The sequence below is a fragment of the Trachypithecus francoisi genome, unplaced genomic scaffold (genome assembly GCF_009764315.1).
Source record: "Trachypithecus francoisi isolate TF-2019V2 unplaced genomic scaffold, Tfra_2.0 Lachesis_group11, whole genome shotgun sequence".
Classification (NCBI taxonomy): Eukaryota; Metazoa; Chordata; class Mammalia; order Primates; family Cercopithecidae; genus Trachypithecus; species Trachypithecus francoisi.
The window spans coordinates 112,801,482-112,822,793 of record NW_022681456.1 but is presented as its reverse complement, the minus strand read 5'-3'; the positions used below and the strand labels follow the sequence as shown (position 1 = coordinate 112,822,793).

At 36.1% G+C, this 21,312-nt stretch overlaps 1 protein-coding gene across 1 annotated transcript in view; it reads left to right on the top strand.

Annotated features, from left to right (window-relative positions):
• The window catches only part of PIK3C2G (phosphatidylinositol-4-phosphate 3-kinase catalytic subunit type 2 gamma), a 408,211-nt gene that overhangs the window by 334,619 nt on the left and 52,280 nt on the right, over window positions 1–21,312 (top strand). Inside the window, exon 30 of the mRNA XM_033222744.1 lies at window positions 8,074–8,149. Coding sequence (XP_033078635.1) covers window positions 8,074–8,149 — 76 coding nt within the window. The remainder of the gene's footprint in view (window positions 1–8,073; window positions 8,150–21,312) is intronic.

Below are 21,312 nucleotides of genomic sequence, written 5' to 3'. Positions count from 1 at the left end.
GATGAAAGGTTGGGTCAACATATGCAAGTCAATAAATGTAATTCATCACATAAACAGAACTAAAGACAAAAGCCACATGACTATCCCAATACATGCAGAAAAAGGCATTTGACAAAATTCAACATCACTTTAGTTTAAAAACTCTCAATAAACTAGATACTGAAGGAACCTATCTCAAAATAATAGATGCCATCTATAACAAACCCACAGCCAACATCATACTGAATGGGCAAAAGCTGGAAGCATTCCCCTTGAAAATCAGCACAAGATAAGGATGTCCTCCCTCATCACTCCTATTCAACATAGTATTGGAAGTCCTGGTCAGAGCTGTTGGGCAAGAGAAAGAAATAAAATCATCCAAATAGGAAGATAGGAAGTCAAGCCATCTCTGTTTGCAAATGACATTATACTATATATCAAAAACCCCATTGTCTCAGCCCAAAAGCTCCTTAAGCTGATAGACAACTTCAGCAAAGTTTTGGGAAACAAATCAACATACAGAAAGGAGTAGCATTCCTATACACCAACAAAGTCAAGCCAACAGCCAAATCAAGAATGAAATCCCCTAAGAATGAAATCCCTTTCATAATTGCCATAAAATGAATAAAATACCTAGGAATACAACTAACTAGAGAGGTGAATGATCTCTAAAATGAGAATTACAAAACATTGCCCAAAGAAATCAAAGATGATACAAACAAATGGGAAAAACATTCCATGCTCATGGATGGAAAAATTAATATCATTAAAATGGCCATACTGCCCAAAACAATTTGCAGAGTCAATGCTATTCCTATCAAGCTACCAATGACATTCTTCACAGAACTGGAAAAAAACTATTTTAAAATTCATGTGAAACCAAAAACCAGCAACAACAAAAAAACAAAACAAAAACGCCTGAATAGCCAACCCAATCCTAAGCAAAAAACAAAACTGGAGGCATCATGTTACCTAACTTCAAAACTATACTACAGGGAGACAGTAATTAAAACAGCATGGTACTGATAAAAAAAAAAAAAAAAAAAGACATATATATCAGTAGAACAGAATAACGAGCCCAGAAATAAGGCTGCACACCTATAGCCAACCGTTTTTTTTTGACAAACCTGACAAAAGCAATGGGGAAAGCACTGCCTATTCAATATATGCTGTTGAGATAACTGGCTCACCATATGCAGAAGATTGAAACTGGACACCTTCTTTATGCCACATACAAAACCCGCTCGAGATGGAATAAAGACTTACATATAAAACCTAACACTATAAAAACCCTAGAAGACAACCTAGACAATACTGTTCTGAACACAGGAACAGGCAAAGATTTCATGATGAAGGCACCAAAATCAATCACACCAAAAGGAAAAATTGAAAAATGGAATCTAATTAAACTTAAGAGCTTCTACACAGCAAAAGAAATAATTAACAGAGTAAACAGAAAACCTACTGAATGAGCGAAAATACTTGCAAACTATGCATCTGACAAAGGTCTAATATCCACATCTATAAGAAACTTAAATTTACAAGAAAATAAAACAACCCCATTAAAATGTGGGCAAAGGGCATGAACAGACACTTTTCAAAAAAGACATACATGTAGCCAAGAAGCATAGGAAAAATCCCTCATATCACTGATCATTACATAAATGCAAATCAAAACCAATGAGATACCTACCATCTTACACCAGTCAGAATAGCTATTATTAAAAAGTCAAAAAATAACAGGTGCTAGAGAGGTTATGGAGAAAAAGAAATGCTTATACGCTGTTGGTGGGAGTGTAAATTAGTCCAAGCATTGTGGAAAGCAGTATGGTGATTCCTCTAGGAGCTAGAAACAGAACTACCACTTGACCTAGCAATCCCATTACTGGATATATACCCAAAGAAATAGAAATCATTCTACCATAAAGACACATACACCTGTAGGCTTATTGCAACACTATTTACAATAGCAAAGAAAAGGAATCAACCCAAATACCCTCAATGGCAGATTGGATAAAGAAAATGTGATACATATACACCATGTAATACTATGCAGCCATAAAAAAGAGCAAGATCATGTCCTTTGCAGGAACATGGATGGAGCTGGAGACCACTATTCTTAGCAAACTAATGCAGGAACAGAAAACCAAATACCATATGTTCTCATTTATAAGTGGGAGCTAAATTATGGGAACACATGAACACAAAGACAGGAACAACAGACACTGGAGTCTACTTGAGGGTGGAGGTTAGGAGGAAAGAGAGGATCAGAAAAAATAACTACAGGGAACCCATATATAACAAACCTGCACGTGTACCCCTGAACTTAAAAGTTTTTTTTTTTTTTTTTTTTTTTTTTGAGACGGAGTCTTGCTCTGTCGCCCAGGCTGGAGTGCAGTGGCCGGATCTCAGCTCACTGCAAGCTCCGCCTCCCAGGTTTATGCCATTCTCCGGCCTCAGCCTCCCGAGTAGCTGGGACTACAGGCGCCACCACCTCGCCCGGCTAGTTTTTTGTATTTTTAGTAGAGACGGGGTTTCACCGTGTAGCCAGGATGGTCTTGATCTCCTGACCTCGTGATCCGCCCGTCTTGGCCTCCCAAAGTGCTGGGATTACAGGCTTGAGCCACCGCGCCCGGCCCAAAAGTTTTTTTTATAAAAAGAAAGAAGATTAAAGTTGTAATCAGGAGATCTATTTATGGATCTATTAATAAATTAGATAGAATTTTAAAATTAAAAAAAGAAAAAGAAAAACAGTTTGATGGGAATCTTAGGAACAAAACCTTGATTAGAATTGCTTAAGGGAGAATGTAAAGAGAGGAATTTGAGATAGAAAGCAGAAAACCATCCTTGCAGAAGCTTTGCTCTAAAGATGAAAGAGTGTGCAGAGAAATATAGGTCAAATTTTTTCTTTATTAAAATAAATTACAGCATCTTTATGAATTCCAGTGACCTAAGATGAGTAGGCAAATGCAGTAACAGGAGGTAGAAGGCAGTGTAGTCAGTAGACACGCTATTCAAATCTGGGCTTTTTTTTTTGAGACGGAGCCTCCCTCTGTGGTCCAGGCTGGAGTGCAGTGACGTGATCTTGGCTCACTGCAAGCTCCGCCTCCCGGGTTCACGCCATTCTCCTGCCTCAGCCTCCGGAGTAGCTGGGACTACAGGTGCCCGCCACCACGCCCCGCTAATTTTTTGTATTTTCAGTAGAGACGAGATTTCACCATGTTAGTCAGGATGGTCTCGATCTCCTGACCTCGTGATCCACCCGCCTCAGACTCCCAAAGTGCTGGGATTACAGGCGTGAGCCACCACGCCTGGCCAAATCTGGGCATTTTTATGAAGGAAGAAAAAAATAGAGGTTACAAGAGCAAGGAAATGCAAAGAGGATGCCTACCCCACCTTCTTCTGGGACAGGATTATTAAGAAAATGAGAGGGACCACAGATACCATTTCAGAGACTTAAAGGGGAAGAGGAATGGAACGCTCAGAGAATACAATGTGTTTAGCACATAAGGAATTTTGCCCATGGCATTCTCCAAGGCTTATCGCTGTCTTTTCTTTTTTCCACAATGCTCCATTTTCATCTTTCCTAAAACAAACATGATTGTAATGCTTTTCTAGTCTTAAGCTAGAAGAGGAATGTGCTCTAGGTCCCCTACAAAGTTCTCTCTTGCTCCCTCCTGCCTGTCCCCCATCGACACTCTTCACTTCTATAGTCCATTTTCAGTGGTCACATAAGTGAACCTGGACTTATTAACTACACGGTCCCAGTTTTGTTTTTACTGATTCTCTCTGGTATCCAACTTTCTCATTTATAGAATAGAGTAGTTCAATTCAGAGGTTTTTTATTTTAACCTGGGAAACTACAACCACTTGAGGAATTAAGCAGAAAAGAAACATTCTTCATAATGTGAGAATCCTCTAGGTATTTCAGGACACTTAGGATAAGTGACCTTGCCCATTAATTTCTAGCTGTATCCTCCAGTCCTTGACACAACCAAAAGTATGGCCACATACTTTCCAAATACCTCATATTCTAGGGTTGATAGATATAATACGGGTTACTCAGTTAAATTTGAATTTTCCATAAACCATAAAGTTTTCAGTAAAAGTATGTCCAAAATATTGTATGGGCACCCTCTGTTTTTATTACTCTAGTTGGTAACCCTACATATGGGGAACCCTCCTGCATACATTATAGACTATGTGAAAAAGACCCCTTAGAGTTGTGCAGTGTCCAACCTACACTACTAAATGTGGCAACACTGTTTGGAGGTCAATACCGTGGAGAACACTGGTGTAGGTTATTAATGAGAGCAACCGTAGCACTGATATTTCTATAGATCTTCAGACTATCTATTGGTAGTGCAATATGCTAAAAAGCTGTGGGATGCATATATATAAGCAAAGTCAAGTCTGAGAAAATTTAAAAGTTGATCATTTTGAGATCCGGTAATATTACTTTTTGTACCTTCTTTATCTCTTTTATTGATTTATCCCTCTCTTGACTCTGGATCTTGTTTGTTTATTCCCAGGAGAGAAAATAACCTTGTTACAATAAGAAGTTAGTATTTAGTCAACCACACCCAGAATTATAAATGAGGACTTGAAGGATATGACAGTGCAAACACAAGGGAATAATTAGCTAGTAGTGACATTTCAGACACTAATTGGAAAGATTTCTTGCCTACTATTGAAGTTTAATAACCATTGGATGAAGAGGTCAAAATGTCACCAAAGAAGAGTAATTGACTAGTTGTCAAAAGGCCAAAGAGGGTCAAATTTCCTTAAACAGATTCTGCAGTCTGAGGTTTGATTTTATGCTTTCAAAATAAAAAATCTTGACTCGGTCATCTCCTTGAATATGAGTCCATTTCTTAAAAGTAGACTTCTATTAAACAAGTTCACAAGAGATCAATTCACAGATGAAAACTGGCAACTGACTAATTTACAATGATACATAGTAGAAAATTGGTGACTAATTTACAATGATGCATAAACTGCTATGCAGATAAGAATATCTGCATTTGAAACTGATGCATTCTACATTTGAAGACAGACATCAGTTTGTTTCTGTTAACTAGTATTTATTGAAATAAACACTGTTTTATTGAAGAGAAGCATAAGTGAATAAGTCACAATCTCTGCACTTGTATTTTACTAAGATTAACAAGAATAGAGAGAAGAGAACATGACAAACCCTGGGCAAATGGGTGGATAGGGGCAGAAAAGAAAGAGAAAGGAGAATGTAGGAAGACAAAAAGGTGACAGACCATGACACATTTGAGAAAGTAAACATAATTCAGCAAAGGTAAGCTTGAAGCACCAGATGAGAAAGGGTGAGAGAAGAACATAGGGAAACAAGGAAGATCCCACTCAAGACCAGCCTTACAAGCTTTGTTCAGCAGTTGGTCTGTTTCTTAAGAGTAATGCAGAATCACTACAAGTTTTAAGCATTTAATGATTAGATTTTCATTTTGAAAGATCTGTTGAGCAATTGTGTAGAGAATGGATTGGATTAAAGGGTAGCAAGATCAGTATTAAGGACCCAAGACAAGCATCAAGGCTATAACATAGATGAGAATTGATGATGTTGGAACTAGATGATATTAGTATACCTGGAAGGAGAAGATGGATAGGTGAGATATTAAGCAGGTACAATCCACAGAGTTTAGCAATTAATTTCAGGTATGGGTTGAGGAGAACAGAGAATCTGAGTAGGTACACTCTATTTTGAGCACGGACATAAGAGAAGAAGCAAATCGAGGTGAAGGAAAGGAAAAAGTATTTAGTGGCATACTTTTGTGGTTTGATTTGTCCTTAGAAGAGTCAAGTGAACCAATAAAAAGATATTTTGAGATAGAGGGCTTAGGTTTAGGAGACAAATCTGGAATAAATGTTTAGATTTATGCATCGTTATAGATGTCACCAAAGATCATAATATCACCCAGAAAGGATACATTAGAGTAATAAAAGAGATGAGCCTAGAAGTTAGAAACACTTAAACTTAAATCATAAGCAAAAGGAAAAGGAGTCCACAAAAGAGTCTCAGAAGTGATGGCAAGACTAAGGGAAGACAGTCACTTGGGAGAACCTGTAATATAAAAGCAAAGCAAAGATGGAATTCACTAAAAATGGAATAGCTATATCGTGACAAAGGAAATTCCGATTGGTTTTGTAATATATGTTTGTATTTTTTTTAAGAGAGGGGTTGTGAGAGAAGATAATTAGAGCATTTTTCAGAGGACATTTAGTGGCAGAAACCTGAATGTAGTTGATCATAAAGTGAGTAGAAATTGAAGAAGTAGAAACAGTGTGAGTGCAGACAACTCTTCCCATAGGTTTATTTGCATCAGGGAAGAGAAAAATAACACACAATTTGCAAGGGGCATTAATGACAAAACTTGATTTATGTGTGAGTATACTTTGGGTGGTTTGACTCACCTGTTTGTTGGTTTTTAAAATGGACAGAATTGACCATATTTTATGTTAATGAGGAAAAAGGGAAGAAGGGTGAAGTAGCTAAAATATAGATGGGAATCTTCTACAAGGTTCCTGAGGAGGAACTAATAGAATCCAAGACACAGATAAAGGGCTCAGCATTAGATGGTTTGCCAGGACTGCCATAACAAACTACTAAAAATTGGATGGCTTAAACAACAGGATATTATTGTTTCACAGTTCTGGAAGCTAAAAGTCTGAAATAAAGATGTCTGCAGGGTTGGTTCCTTCTGATGGCTATGAGGAAAGAATCTATTCCAGGTCTCTCTCCTTGGCTTGTAGATGGCTTCTTCCTATGTCTCTTCACCTTGTCTTCCTTCTATGAGTGTGCCCAAATTTCCTCTTTTTATAAAGACACCAGTCAATTGGAGTAGGGGCCTACTCTACTCCAGTATTACCCCATCCTAATTTAACTCATTGCATCAACAATGACCTTATTTCCAAATAAGATCATGTCCTGGAGTACCGGGTATGAGAACTTTAAGATATGAATTTGGGAGGGGGAAATAATTTAACTATAACAGATGGAAAGACATATATTTTTTTTTTCCATTGTAAGAGGATGGAAAGCTGTGTGTCTGTAGATTTTATGGCAGGAAGTGTAGGAATCTCTATCTGCCTTTTATTTTCTTTGAAGTAGAGATAGTCGTTAGCAGAGGAGTCAGAGTTGGAAGTTAAAGTCTCCTGGGGAAGAGTAGAAACAGCCATCGGACAGAGTGAGAGAAAAGAACAGGGAGGCTGTAGGGCAGCTTTGACAGCTACTATGGTATCAGCCTATGAAAGGTAGTCCAAGGAAATAATCAATTTTTCTTTGGTGCCCTTTAGATAATAATATAAGATCTCATGGAGAGGGCTACTTTTGGCCATATAATAGCTTACAACAAAATGTGTGCCAGTTTTACTAAGGAAAAGCTATTCCCAGCAGTTAGCCATTCATTTGGAGATCAGGTTAAATGTCAATTTGTTTGTGATTATCCCTATTTAAAAGAGAAACATGCTTCTCTGTACATAGTAAAATTATATATAACTAGAATTTTTATTAAAGTAATAATCTGTTTTCTCCACTTAATTGTGTTCTAAAGAGAGAGAACACCTTATGCATCTTTCTGTCTTGAAATATCCCCTGACATTCCTTAGTGCTCTGAGTGTAGTCAGTACTCAGCGAGTATTCCTAGAATTGAACCTTGAGTAGTAATTATTACTCACTAAGAGAGCATCTGTGTCCCACTCAGAGTAATTTTTCTCAGAAAGGCCATCCAAGGATACACCTTGTTTTCAAAAATTGAGATGTGAAATGCATGCATATTTGTAAAATTCAAGAATGTGGACATTTATGATGAGGTCCAAGAGCAGAGCACACTTGAACCTCTTGAAGAAATAGAAAGTAATCTGATCTCCAATCACACAAAAGTTTAGTTTAACTTAATGGTAAAATGATAGCGTTGACCTAATAAACCTTTCTAATATACTTTCTATTTGTGGAATCTACAACAGGTATCTATTTTAAAATGATATACATGGCAATTGTATGTAATAATGAATAAGAGTAACAAATATAAGAAATGAAGAAATATTATGTTTCATTTTGTTTTTCAGAGTGATTGTGTACTTAGCTTTTTCCTCTCTGAGGCTGTGCAACAAACAGTTGAAGAATCATCACTTGTGTACCTAGGTAAGTAAATTTGTCATTATATTATGTGCAGTGATTTTCAGTATAATTGGACAAAAAGATATCACAACTATTTTTTTCAATTTTTAAATTAAAATCTCTTTTTAAGAGTAAGCCTTTAACACTCTTTTGTAACCATTTCCATAGCATAAACTTTAATAATCCAGATTTTGAAAAAATAAAACATGAGGTTGTAGAATTCTCATAAAAAATTGTAGAATTCTAGAGGTGTGGGGCTTTGATGAAAGGTTGACTCTATTCTGTCACTAAAGTCTCTTAAGAAAATTGTTTCTCTGTGTTTCAAGAAATTAAATTGCAGACTACTGTCAAATCTTTTTTATTTTGATTATAATATTATTTCTTTGAAAGGTATTTTGAAATACATTTGCACACATTAAAAATTTAGCATTATTAGTGCAAAAACTAAAATGGTTGAGAACTTTTTTTTACTTTCTTACATCATAGAATATTCAAGATTTGTTTCAGTGGTGATGAGTGACAAAGATTTGATTCTCAATACATTTAGATTATAGGCTGTGTATTAAATATATTATCTTAAACCAACAGAACTCATATTTCCTAGCACAATATGCAAACTATTACAACAAGCAAGGATTAGCAGAAAGTTATTCCTTCTTGTGCTAATCAAATTATTTTCTTTTTCACGTTTTTGAATTCTTAATTCTTTTGTCACAGAACATTAGCTGGTTCTAAGCAAGAAGCACAATACTTATTTGAAGCACTATTCCTGTCTGTTGAAAATAAGTGTATGTTGTTAAATGATTACATGGTGAAATCATTTGAGTATTTTAAAATGTTGGTTTACCTAGGAAAACATTAAGCAAAAAACTCAGATTTCACCATTTTACTACCTCTGCCAGTTAATTAAGAGGGCGGATTCCAGATACCTGTGTATCTAGGCACATGACTTAGAAAAATAATGGCGATATTTAACTCTAAATCTGGGAGATACTAATACTCTTTGCCTTTACTCACTAACTAAACATGCCTTGGGAGAACAATTGAGGAATTTAAGGAATTTATCTTGTTCAAATGCCAATTCAATCATCTCTCTTCTCTACTTAAACCTTCTCTTTGGCTTCTGATTGCCCTTAGGCAAGGCCAGCTGTATCCACTTGTGACCTGCACGGTCACACAGGGCAGGGTGCTGAGAAAGTTCTTGCACTTGGTTTAATACTCTGCTGCCACTGTCTTGAAATTCTTAATAAGTTTTGAAAAAGCATCCCCACATTTTTATTTTGCACTAGGCCCCACCAATTATGTAGCTGGTCTTGGCCTTTGGATAAACATCAAAACTCTCATCATGGCATTCCAGCAGAATATGGTCTTTGCTATACACTCCTAGAATGTTACTTCTTCAAAACACTTATTGCCGTGATAATTCTCGCTTGTGTGTTTATTTGTAGACTAGAAATCCACTGGGGATAATCCATGTCCATATGGTTCGCCATTGTATCCCTGGGGTCATGTACAGTGTCTGGGCTACTATAGTTGTTCAATAAATAATTACTGAATAAACGATTGATGGCAAAAAGAACAATTATGGAGGACACCTTGATATTCTCTATCAAGATAGCGTGGCATTTGTAAAATAATTTTCGATTTTGGTTTTTCCTCTCTTGTCCTTATCAGAATGATGCTATTCCTCCTAAACTGATTACTTCATGTGTAAATGTCCTGGCACAAGAAATTCAAAGCCTCCCAACCACTAAAATAATCTTAACGTTATCACTTGGAATAAAAAAATCTACAAATTATTACACTAAATATTATGGATACCAGACTCAACAAAGCAGTAACCAAAAAAGTTGCTGGATTTTATTTTAAGTGTGACATGATCCTATATATTCTCCGAAAATTAATATAGCCCACATACCAAATAATACCTCCACAAAAAATAAAATAAAATTATCTACTCACATCTACTACATAGCTTTGACACACAGAAGATAGATATTTGTCAAGGTATGGAAATAATAACATAGGTAATGGAGTAGAACATGATCAAACCCAGCAATTGTCAGGGTTAAGAGGATGAGTTAATGAGCATGATTAAGCACCATTAATAATTACAAATGATTGCAAACAGAGGCTTTCAATCATTACCTCATATCACTACCTCCCATTTGAGATGTTAATTTAAAAGAGAACTTGAGGCCATGCCGTTTACATGGCAGGGTCTCACTAGTTAATGGTTTAGCTACTTGCTCTGGCAGAGCCCAGATCAATTATCCATGGGTTGAAGTATGGTACTCAGGTTTTCAATTAAAATGTTAATGATGTGAAAGGCCAAGCAGTGTAAGAATAGAACTATTTAAAAATAAATATTTGTGTTAAGTTGTTTCTGAAACATTCAGTTGAAAGCTTTGAAATAGTAGCCATTTTGCTATGTTGTATGACCTCATGTTTTTAATTAGAACAATATTTTAGACTTTTGCATGTCTCTGATCTGGGAAGGAAAAGATTAAAAAATGATGACTTAGAGGGCTTTCTCTAATTACCTCATCTCTAACATCTGGGCGTGAAGGATATAACTAAAATCTAAGAAATCAAGCAATAAAAAAATCTATATCTGTGTTAGGGAAACACCAAAAAAACCAAGAAAAATCACAACATTGAACATAATTGGGTGATAGATGAAATAAAGTGAGAAAGATTGTGCACACTAATTTCACCTTTATCTTTACTCACTTAGGAAATAAGTATTGTCAAAAGAAATAAAAAGTCTAACGCTATTTTAAAAAGTCTAACGCTATTAAATAACGCTATTAAATAAAAAACTCTGCTAAAACAAACGTAGCAACTTTTTTAGGTATCATAAATACGTGAAAATAAAAGCAAATTACTTAGCAAAAGACTTCCTTTAAAAATCATAAAAATAATAATATAAAGCATTAAGACAAACCTAAGAGAAAACTAATCTATTATATTAATAAGTATAAATGGGCTTAACTCATCTATTAAGGAAGTTCTTTTTTCAAACTGGAATAAAAATGCAAATTATAACTCTGTGAAAACACACCTAAAACAAAGTGATTGTAAAAGGTTGAAAATTAAAATATAGCCATGGGTATATTAGGCAAAGCAGAGAAAATTCAATCAGAGGTCACAATCTTGATGAAGAAAAGGAGGAATTTAGGCTAAAAAGCATTGAATTAAATAAGAGATAGAATTTTATAATGAGTACAATTCTCAATAAAGATAGGCACAGTTATGACTACATAGCAAATGATATGACAGCCACATATATAAAGCAGAAATTATTGAACACCAAGAAGAAACACACGAAAACACACTAGTAGTAGGATAATCTAATTCACGTCTTGATTTATGAAAGCCCAAATGGAAAAAACTAAGTAGAGTTATAGAAAAATAAAGTAGTTAATAAGTCAAATTTTTATCCTGAAAAAAATGTATCTTCTCTTCAAATGCCTATGAAAGTTTATAAAATAGATGATATATTTGACTACAGAAAAGCTCAATAAAGTCCAAAAAGTAAAAATAATGTAGTTGAAATTCTTTAATCATTTTATCACTTTAACGAAGTGAAAATGTAATGGAAATTTTCAGAAAACTAGAAGACATTTAGGTTTAGGAATTTAAAAAAAAATCTTTTGAACAACTGGTAGATCAAAAGGATTACAAAAAAAATTTGCTAAATTTCTAAAGACTAGCGATAGGGAAATACTACATCTCAGAAACCATGAAAGATAAAACTATGCTCAGAGGAAAATTGGAGTAAGAGTCACAAACCAAACGAAACAAACAAAAAAAGGATAAAGATAAAAGTAGATTTCAATTAGTTAGAACAAAGAAAAGAGTGGAACAAATTAGAAGTAAAAAGTAAACAATAAAATAAATAAGTCACTATCTAACCTAATCAAAAATGGGGAGTAATACAAGTACACAAATATTAAAACAAAAGGAAATGCAAGAATTAACCATAGAAAGATGAAATTAAACAATAGTAACAGACTACCTGTTCAATTCCAGAAAATAAATTTGTAAATCCGTCTGAAATTGATAATTTTCTAGGAAAACAAAATATACTTGGCCCAGAGAAGATGATTCTAACAAGATTAAGTTTGATCAAATAAATACAATATAATGCTTCAAAATGCAAGCAAAACTTTTATAGTTTTAAAAAAGTACCAAGTTCAGATGATTTCCAGAGGAATTCTACCAAACTCTTTAAAAGCAGATAACTTTACTGTTACTTAAACACTTCCAGAGCAGAGAAAAAGAAAGAAAATTTTCCATATTACTTTTATGATGCACAAAAAAGTATTTATACCAGTAGCTTCTAGGATTACAAGGGTGGCAAATAAGAAATCACAGATCAATCTCACTTATGAATATCAATGAAAAATTCTAAATACAGTATTAGCCAAAATAATCCATCAGCACACTAAAGGAATATAATTCACCATGACAGAAATGCAAGAACAGTTCAATATTAGTACTATACATAATATATAATACATATTATCATATTGATGTATTTAAGGATAAAAATCACATGGTCACCTCTGTAGACCCTGAAAAGGCATTTGATAAAATTGAGTGAGCTTTCTTAATAAAACAACCAATAAAATAAAAATTAAAAAAATAAAATCCTGTCATTTGTGGTAACTTGGATGGAACCGGAGGACATTGTGTTAAGTGAAATAAGCCAGGAGCAGAAAGTTAAACACCATATATTTTCACTCATATGTGGAAGCTTAAAAACATTGATCTCAAAGGAGTAAAAAGTAGAAAAGAGGATACTAGAGGATGAGAAGGGTGGGGGTAAAGGAGAGATGGAGAGAGATTTTTTTTTAAAGAATACAAAATAACAGCTAGATAGGTGGAATAAGATCTAGCGTTCTATACCACGTAGGATGTAGGGTGACTATAGTTAACGATAATATGTTAACGATGAATCTGTAAATTACTTTGGGCAGTACAGCCATTTTAATGATATTGATACTTCGAGTCTGTGGGCATGGAATTTTTTTTCATTCAAATTACCAATGTCATTTTTCACAGAATTTGAAAAAACTATTCTAAAATTCGTACGGAACAACAACAAAAGCCCAAATAGCAAAGCAAAAAGAACAAAGTCAGAGGCATCACATTACCTGACTTTCAACTATACTAGACATTAGAGAGCCGGGCTGAGGGAAATACAGGGGTAGAGGAAGCAGCAGAAAGCCCTGTGAGTTCGCTGGGTCCCCAAGCAGCCATTCCTGCCTGGCACCACAGGGATCTATCAGTGGGGTGGCCAGAGGAGGGGGTAAAACTGCACAGGGAGAAAGAATTCTCTAGCTGAACTTTGTAACAATTTGAATGGGGCTAGAAGCCTCCTGGCCAGAACTCAGGGGAGGGTATGAATCCGGCTTGCAGACTTCACAGGCAGGGGAAGAACTAAAGCCCTTTTCTTTTGCAACAGGGAGGTGGAAAACTTTGGGCAAGTTTTCAAGCGTGATTCACCTCACTCGAGGCTGTTGTGGGGGACACGGTGGGAGTGAGACTGGCCCTTCAGTTTGTGTGGGAGCTGGGTGAGGCCTGTGACTGCTGGCTTTCCCCCACTTCCCTGACAACCTGCATGACTTAGCAGAGGCAGCTATAATCCTCCTAGGCACACAACTCCAGTGACCTGGGACCTCACCCCCACTCCCCACAGCAGTCACAGCAAGACCAGTCCAAGGAGAGTCTGAGCTCAGACACACCTAGCCCCGCCCCCACCTGATGGTCCCTGCCTTCCCACCCTTGTAGTGGGCAACAAAGGACATATACTCTTGGGAGTTCTAGGACCCTGCCCACTGCTGGTCCCCCTCCAGGCTACTAGAGCTGATGCTTTCTGGAAAGCACCACCTCCTGGCAGGAGGCCATCGGCACAAGAGCATTAAACCACCAAAGCTAAGGACCCCCACAGAGTCTATTGCACCCTCTGCCACCTCAACAAAACAGATGCTGGTATCCATGGCTGAGAGACCCACAGATGGTACAAATCAAAGGACTCTGTGCAGACAACCCCCAGTACCAGCCCAAAGCCAGGTAGGCTCGCTGGGTGGATAAACCCAGAAGAGAGACAACAATCACCACAGCTGGGCTCACAGGAAGCTACATCCACAGGAAAAGGGGGAGAGTACTACATCAAGGAACACCCCGTGGGACAAAAAATCTGAACAACATCCTTCAGTCCTAGACTTTCCCTCTGACAGAGACTACCCAAATGAGAAGGAACCAGAAAACCAACCCTGGTAATATGACAAAACAAGGCTCATTAACACCCACCAAAAATCACACTAGTTCACCAGCAGTGGATCCAAACCAAGAGGAAATCCCGGATTTACCTGAAAAAGTATTCAAGAGGTTAGTTATTAAGCTAATCAGGGAAAGTCCAGAGAAAGGCAAAGGCCAATGCAAAGAGATCCAAAATATGTTTTAAGAAGTGAAGGGAAAAATATTCAAGGAAATAGATAGCTTAAAAAAATAAAATATTCAGGAAAATTTGGACACACTTTTAGAAATGCAAAATGCTCTGGAAATTCTCAGAAATATAATTGAACAAGTAGAAGAAAGAAATTCAGAGCTTGAAAACAAGGCCTTTGAATTAACTTAGTCTAACAAAGACAAAGAAAAAAAGTAAGAAAATATGAACAAAGCCTCCAAGAAGTTTGGAATAGTGTTAAATGACCAAACCTAAGAATAGTCAGTGTTCCTTAGAAAGAAGACATTTCTAAAAGCTTGGAAAACATATCGGGGGGAATAATCAAGCAAAACTTCCCCAGCCTTGCTAGAGTCCTAGCCATGCAAATAGAAGAAGCACTAAGAACACCTGGGAATTCCTGGCAAAAAGTTCTTCTCCTACGCACATTGTCGTCAGGTTATCCAAATTAAGACAAAGGAAAGAATGTTAAGACCTGTGAGACAGAAGCACCCGTTAACCTATAAAGGAAAAGCTATCAGATTAACAGCAGATTTCTCAGGAAAAACCCTACAAGCCAGAAAGCATTTGGGCCCTATATTTAGCCTCCTAAAACAAAACAATTATCAGCCAAGAGTTTTATATCCAGTGAAACTAAGCATCATTTATGAAGGAAAGATACAGTCTTTTTCAGACAAACAAATGCTGAGAGAATTCACCATTACCAAACCACTACTACAAGAACTGCTAAAAAGAGCTCCAAATCTTGAAACAAATCCTGGAAACACATCAAAAAGAATATCTTTAAAGCATACATCACACAGGACCTATAAAACAAAAATGCAAGTTAAAAAGCTAAACAAAGCAAAACAAACAAAAAACAAAAGTAAACAGGCAACAAAGAGCATGATGAATGCAACGGTACCTCATATTTCAATGCCAACATTGAAGGTAAATGGCCTAAATGCTCCACTTAAAAGATACAGAACCACAGAATGCATAAGAACTCACCAACCAACTATCTGCTGCCTTCAGGAGACTCACCTAACACATAAGCACTCATATAAACTTAGAATAAATAGGTAGAAAAAGGCATTTCATGCAAATGTACACCAAAAGTGAACAGGGTTAGCTATTCTTATATCAGACAAAACAAACTTTAAAGCAACAGCAGTTAAAAGAAACAAAATGGTAAAAGGCATTGTCCAACAGGAAACTATCACAAACCTAAACATATATGCACCTAACACTGGAGCTCCCAAAGTTATAAAACAGTTACTAGTAGACCTAAAAAATGAGATAGACAGCAACACAATAATAGTAGGGGACTTCAATACTCCACTGACAGCACTAGACAGGTCATCAAGACAGAAAGTCAACAGAGAAACAATGAATTTTAACTATACCTTGGAGCAAATGGACGTAACAGATATATCTAGAACATTTCATCTAGCAACCACAGAATACACATTCCATTCAACAGTGCATGGAACTTTCTCCAAGATAGACCATATGATAGGCCATAAAATAAGCCTCAATAAATTTAAGAAAATTGAAATTATATCAAACATTCTCTCAAACTATAATGGAGTAAAACTGAAAATCAACTCCAAAAGGAATCTTCAAAACCACACAAATACATGGAAATTTAAAAACCTGTTCCTGAATGAGTATTGAGTCAAAAACGAAACCAAGATGGAAATTTGAAAATTCTTTGAACTGAATGACAATAATGACACAACCTATCAAAACCTCTGGGATACAGTTAAGGCTGTGCTAAGAGGAAAGTTCACAGCCCGCCTACATCAAAAAGTCTGAAACAGCACAGAGACAATCTAAGGTCACACCTCAAGGAACTAGAGAAACAAGAACAAACCAAACCCAAACCCAGCAGAAGAGAGGAAATAACCAAGATCAGAGCAGAATTAAATGAAATTGAAACAAAAAAAAATACAAAAGATGAATGAAACAAAAAGCTGGTTCTTTGGAAATATAAATAAAATTGATGGACTATTAGCAAGATTAACCAAGAAAAGAAAGAAAATCCAAATAACTTCACAGAGAAATGAAACAGGAGATATTACAATAGACACCACTGAAAAAAAGATCATTCAATGGTATTATTAACACCTATACACACATAAACTAGAAAACCTAGATGACATGGATAAATTCCTGGAAAAATACAACCCTTGTAGCTTAAATCAGGAATAATTAGATACCCTGAACAGAACAATAATAAACAGTGAGATTAAAATGGTAGTTAATAAATTACTGACGGCCGGGCGCGGTGGCTCAAGCCTGTAGTCCCAGCACTTTGGGAGGCCGAGGCGGGCGGATCACGAGGTCAGGAGATCGAGACCCTCCTGGCTAACACGGTGAAACCCCGTCTCTACTAAAAAATACAAAAAACTAGCCGGGCGCAGTGGCGGGCGCCTGTAGTCCCAGCTACTCGGAGGCTGAGGCGGGAGAATGGCGGGAACCCGGGAGGCGGAGCTTGCAGTGAGCCCAGATCGCGCCACTGCACTCCAGCCTGGGCGACACAGCGAGACTCCGTCTCAAAAAAAAAAAATAAAAAAAAAAATAAATTACTGACAAAAAAGTCCAGGACCAGATGGATTCACAGCAGAATTCTACCAGACATTCAAAGAAGAATTGGTACCAATCCTTTTGACACTATTCCACAAGACAGAGAAAGAAAGACCCCTCCCTAATTCATTATATGAAGCCAGCATCATGCTAATACCAAAGCCAGGAAAGGACATCACCAAAAAAGGAAACTGCAGACCAATATCCTTGATGAACGTAAATGCTAAAATCCTTAACTAAATACTACCTAACCAAATCCAACAACATATCAAAAAGATAATCCACCATGATCAAGTGGGTTTCATACCAGGGATGCAGGGATGGTTTAATATATGCAAGTCAATAAATGTGGTACACCACATAAACAGAATTAAATACAAAATCACATTACCATTCCAATGGATGCAGAAAAAGTATTCAACAAAATCTAGCATGGCTTTATGTGTAAAACCCTCAGCAGGCCAGGCACGGTGGCTCACGCCTGTAATCCCAGCACTTTGGGAGGCTGAGGCAGATGGATCATGAGGTCAGGAGATTGAGACCATGCTGGCTAACATGGTGAAACTCCATCTCTATTAAAACTACAAAAAAATTAGCTGGGCCTGGTGGTAGGTGCCTGTAGTCCCAGCTACTTGGGAAGCTGAGGCAGGAGAATGGTGTGAACCCAGGAAGTGGAGCTTGCAGTAAGCCAAGATTGCACCACTGCACTTCAGCCTGGGCAAAAGAGTGAGACTCTGTCTCAAAAAAAAAAAAGAAAAAAAAAACCTCAGCAAAATCAGCATTAAGGGACACAATGTAACAAAATCCATCTACGACAAACTCATACTGAATGGGGAAAAGTTAAAAGCATTTCCTTTGAGAATTGGAACAAGAAAAGGATGCCCACTCTCACCTCTCCTCTTCAACATTGTACTGGAAGTCCTCGCTTCAGCAATCAGAAAAGCGAAAGAAATAAAGGGCATCCAAATCAGTAAAGAGAAAACAAATTGTCCCTCTTTGCTGATGATATGATCGTTTACCTTGAAAACCCTAAAGACTCCTCCAGAAAGCTCCTAGAACTGATAAAAGAATTCAACAAAGTTTCCAGATACAAGATTAGAGTACACAAATCAATAACTCTTCTATACACCAACAGTGACCAAGCAGAGAATCAAATAAAGAACTCAATTTCTTTTACAATAGCTGCAAAAGATAAAAATAAATAAAGTACTTAGGAATATACCTAACAAAGGAGTCGAAAGACCTCTACAAGGAAAACTACAAAGCACTGCTGAAATAAATCATAGATTACACAAACAAATGGAAACACATCCCATGCTCATGGGTGCGTAGAATCAATATTGCGAAAATGAGCATACTGCCAAAAGCAATCTACAAGTTCAACACAACCCCTATCAAAATACCACCATCATTCCTCACAGAATTAGAAAAACACAATTCTAAAATTCATATGGAACCAAAAAAGAGCCTGCATAGCCAAAGCAAGACTAGGCAAAAAGAACAAATCTGGAGGCATCACACTACCTGATTTCAAACTATACTATAAGGCCGTAGTCACCCAAACAGCATGGTACTGGTATAAAAATAGGCATATAGACCAATGGAACAGAACAGAGAACCCAGAAATAAACCCAAATACTTACAGCCAACTGATCTTCGACAAAGCAAACAAAAACATAAAGTGGGAAAGGACATCCTTTCAACAAATGGTGCTGGAATAATTGGCTAACCACATGTAGGAGATTGAAACTGGATCCTCATCTCTTACCTTATACAAAAATCAACTCAAGATGGATTAAGGACTTAAACTTAAGACCTGAAACTAAATAAAAATTCTAGAAGATAACATTGGAAAAACCCTTCTAGACATTGGGTTAGGCAACAATTTCATGTAATAAAAACAAAGATAAATAGCTGGGACCTAATTAAACGAAAGCATCTTTCTACAGTAAAAGGAACGGTCAGCAGAGTAAACAGACAACCCACAGAGTGAGAGAAAATCTTCACAGTCTATACATCTGACAGAGGGCTAATATCCAGAATCTACAATGAACTCAAACAAATTAGTAAGAAAAAAACAAACAATTCTATCAAAAAGTAGGCTAAGGTCATGAATAGACAATTCTCAAAAGAAGATATATACAAATGGCCAACAAACATATGAAAAAATGCTCACTGTCCCTAATGATCAGGAAAATGCAAATCAAAACCACAATGCAATACCACCTTACTCCGGCAAGAATGGCCGTAATAAAAAAATCAAAAACCAGTAGATGTTGGCATGGGTGTGGCAATCAGGGAATACTTCTACACTGCTAGTGGGAATGTAAACTAGGGAAATACAGTTGCACACCTATAGTCATCTGATCTTCCATAGAACCAAAAAAACAAGCAAGGGGGAAAGGACTTCCTGTTCAATAAATGGTTGTTATATACATATATAAAATGCACATTTCATATCGTAAATTTATGTCTATATGTAACATATAATTGATATCTATATATCAATTTTGTATTTGATACTTTGTTGAAATCTCATATTTATGATAGACATATTATCCTCTTAGGTAGGAAAATTCAACATCATAAAGACATATATTTCCAATTAATTTTGAAATGTAATAAAATTTAAAAAAAATATTAGCAGGTTTTCTTCCAAGTAGATAGCCTAATTCTACAGCTCATAAACAAAGAAAAGAAAGAAAAAATAGAAAAGCTTAGTAAAAACAGAGCAATGAGTGAAGACAAGGCCCACTAGATATCAAAACATATCATAAAACCTCAATAATTAAAACAGTGCTGTGTCAGTGCATAAATAGATGAATAAATGCAATGTAATAGGATTTTCAAAAATACCTGTATGGCCAAATACAGTCAGGAGTTTAGTATGTGACCAAAACCGTAAGGGAAAATTCAAAAAATGGTGTTGGGATACTATACTTCATACTATATACCAGAATAAGTAACAAATGGAGGAAGTATTTTAAATATAAGTAATGAAATCACACATGTGACAATGAAAACAGAAAAACTCCTTTATAATCTTGAAATGAATTACTGTAGCTGTGACTCCAAAATCCAGAAGCCATAACAGCCCTGCATGCCATAAAGCACCATAGCAAACTCAATAAAATAAAAAGGTAAATGACAAAATGGGTGAAATTTTTGCAATTCATTACAGACAAGGGATTTGTTATCTAACACCTAACTATCATGTAGAATATGATAAGAAAAAGATATACAACCAAATAAAAAATTGAGTAAATAGTATAAAAAGATAACCCACAAAAAAGAAAATACAAATGACTCTTAACCAAGTGAAAGATACTCAACCTCACTCAGATAAATGCAAATTTAAATTACACTGACACCATTTTTTTCTAATCAGATTGGCAAAACCCCAAAAATTTAATTAACAAGCTTGGTTATAAATCAGCAGGCACTCATACACTGCTGGTAATAATGCAAATTGTTAGAACCTCCATGGAAGGCAGCTGGCAATATTCATCAAAACTACAAATGCTAATACTCTGACCTGCAATCCTGATATTGGAAGTTTATCTTGTGATATTTGTGCATAGGTACAGAATGATGCAGGTACAAAATGATTCACGCAATATGAAATATTAATAGCTGCAAAACATTGGAAACAATCCACCTACCCATGAATTAGCAACTAGTATTTTCATATAATGGAATACTAAGAACCTATATTTTAAAAAATAAAGATATGTATTACTGATAGGAAAATATCTCCAAGATATATGTGGAGAATGATGAATACACTATGCTTATTAAAAACAGTGAAATAGAATTACTTATCTATATTTGCAAATATGAAGCAACTCCCCCCAAAAATGTATCCCTCTGGAGAGATATATTGGAAACTAGTAAAATAATGATGGGAGAACTGGGTGGATAGATGTTAGGAAGACTTTTTATGTGTACTTAAAATTTTTTTCATATGAATGTATCATCTGAAAACAGTGAAAACTTGAGATACCATTTTCTAATGCCAATGGACATATTTTGCCTAATAAGCAATGTATTAGCTGCTGTAGTACCATGCATCAAGCATCTCAACACAATCATCCTTAAAATCAAAAATATTTTAACAGTTCTTGGAGTTACTATAAATGGTTAA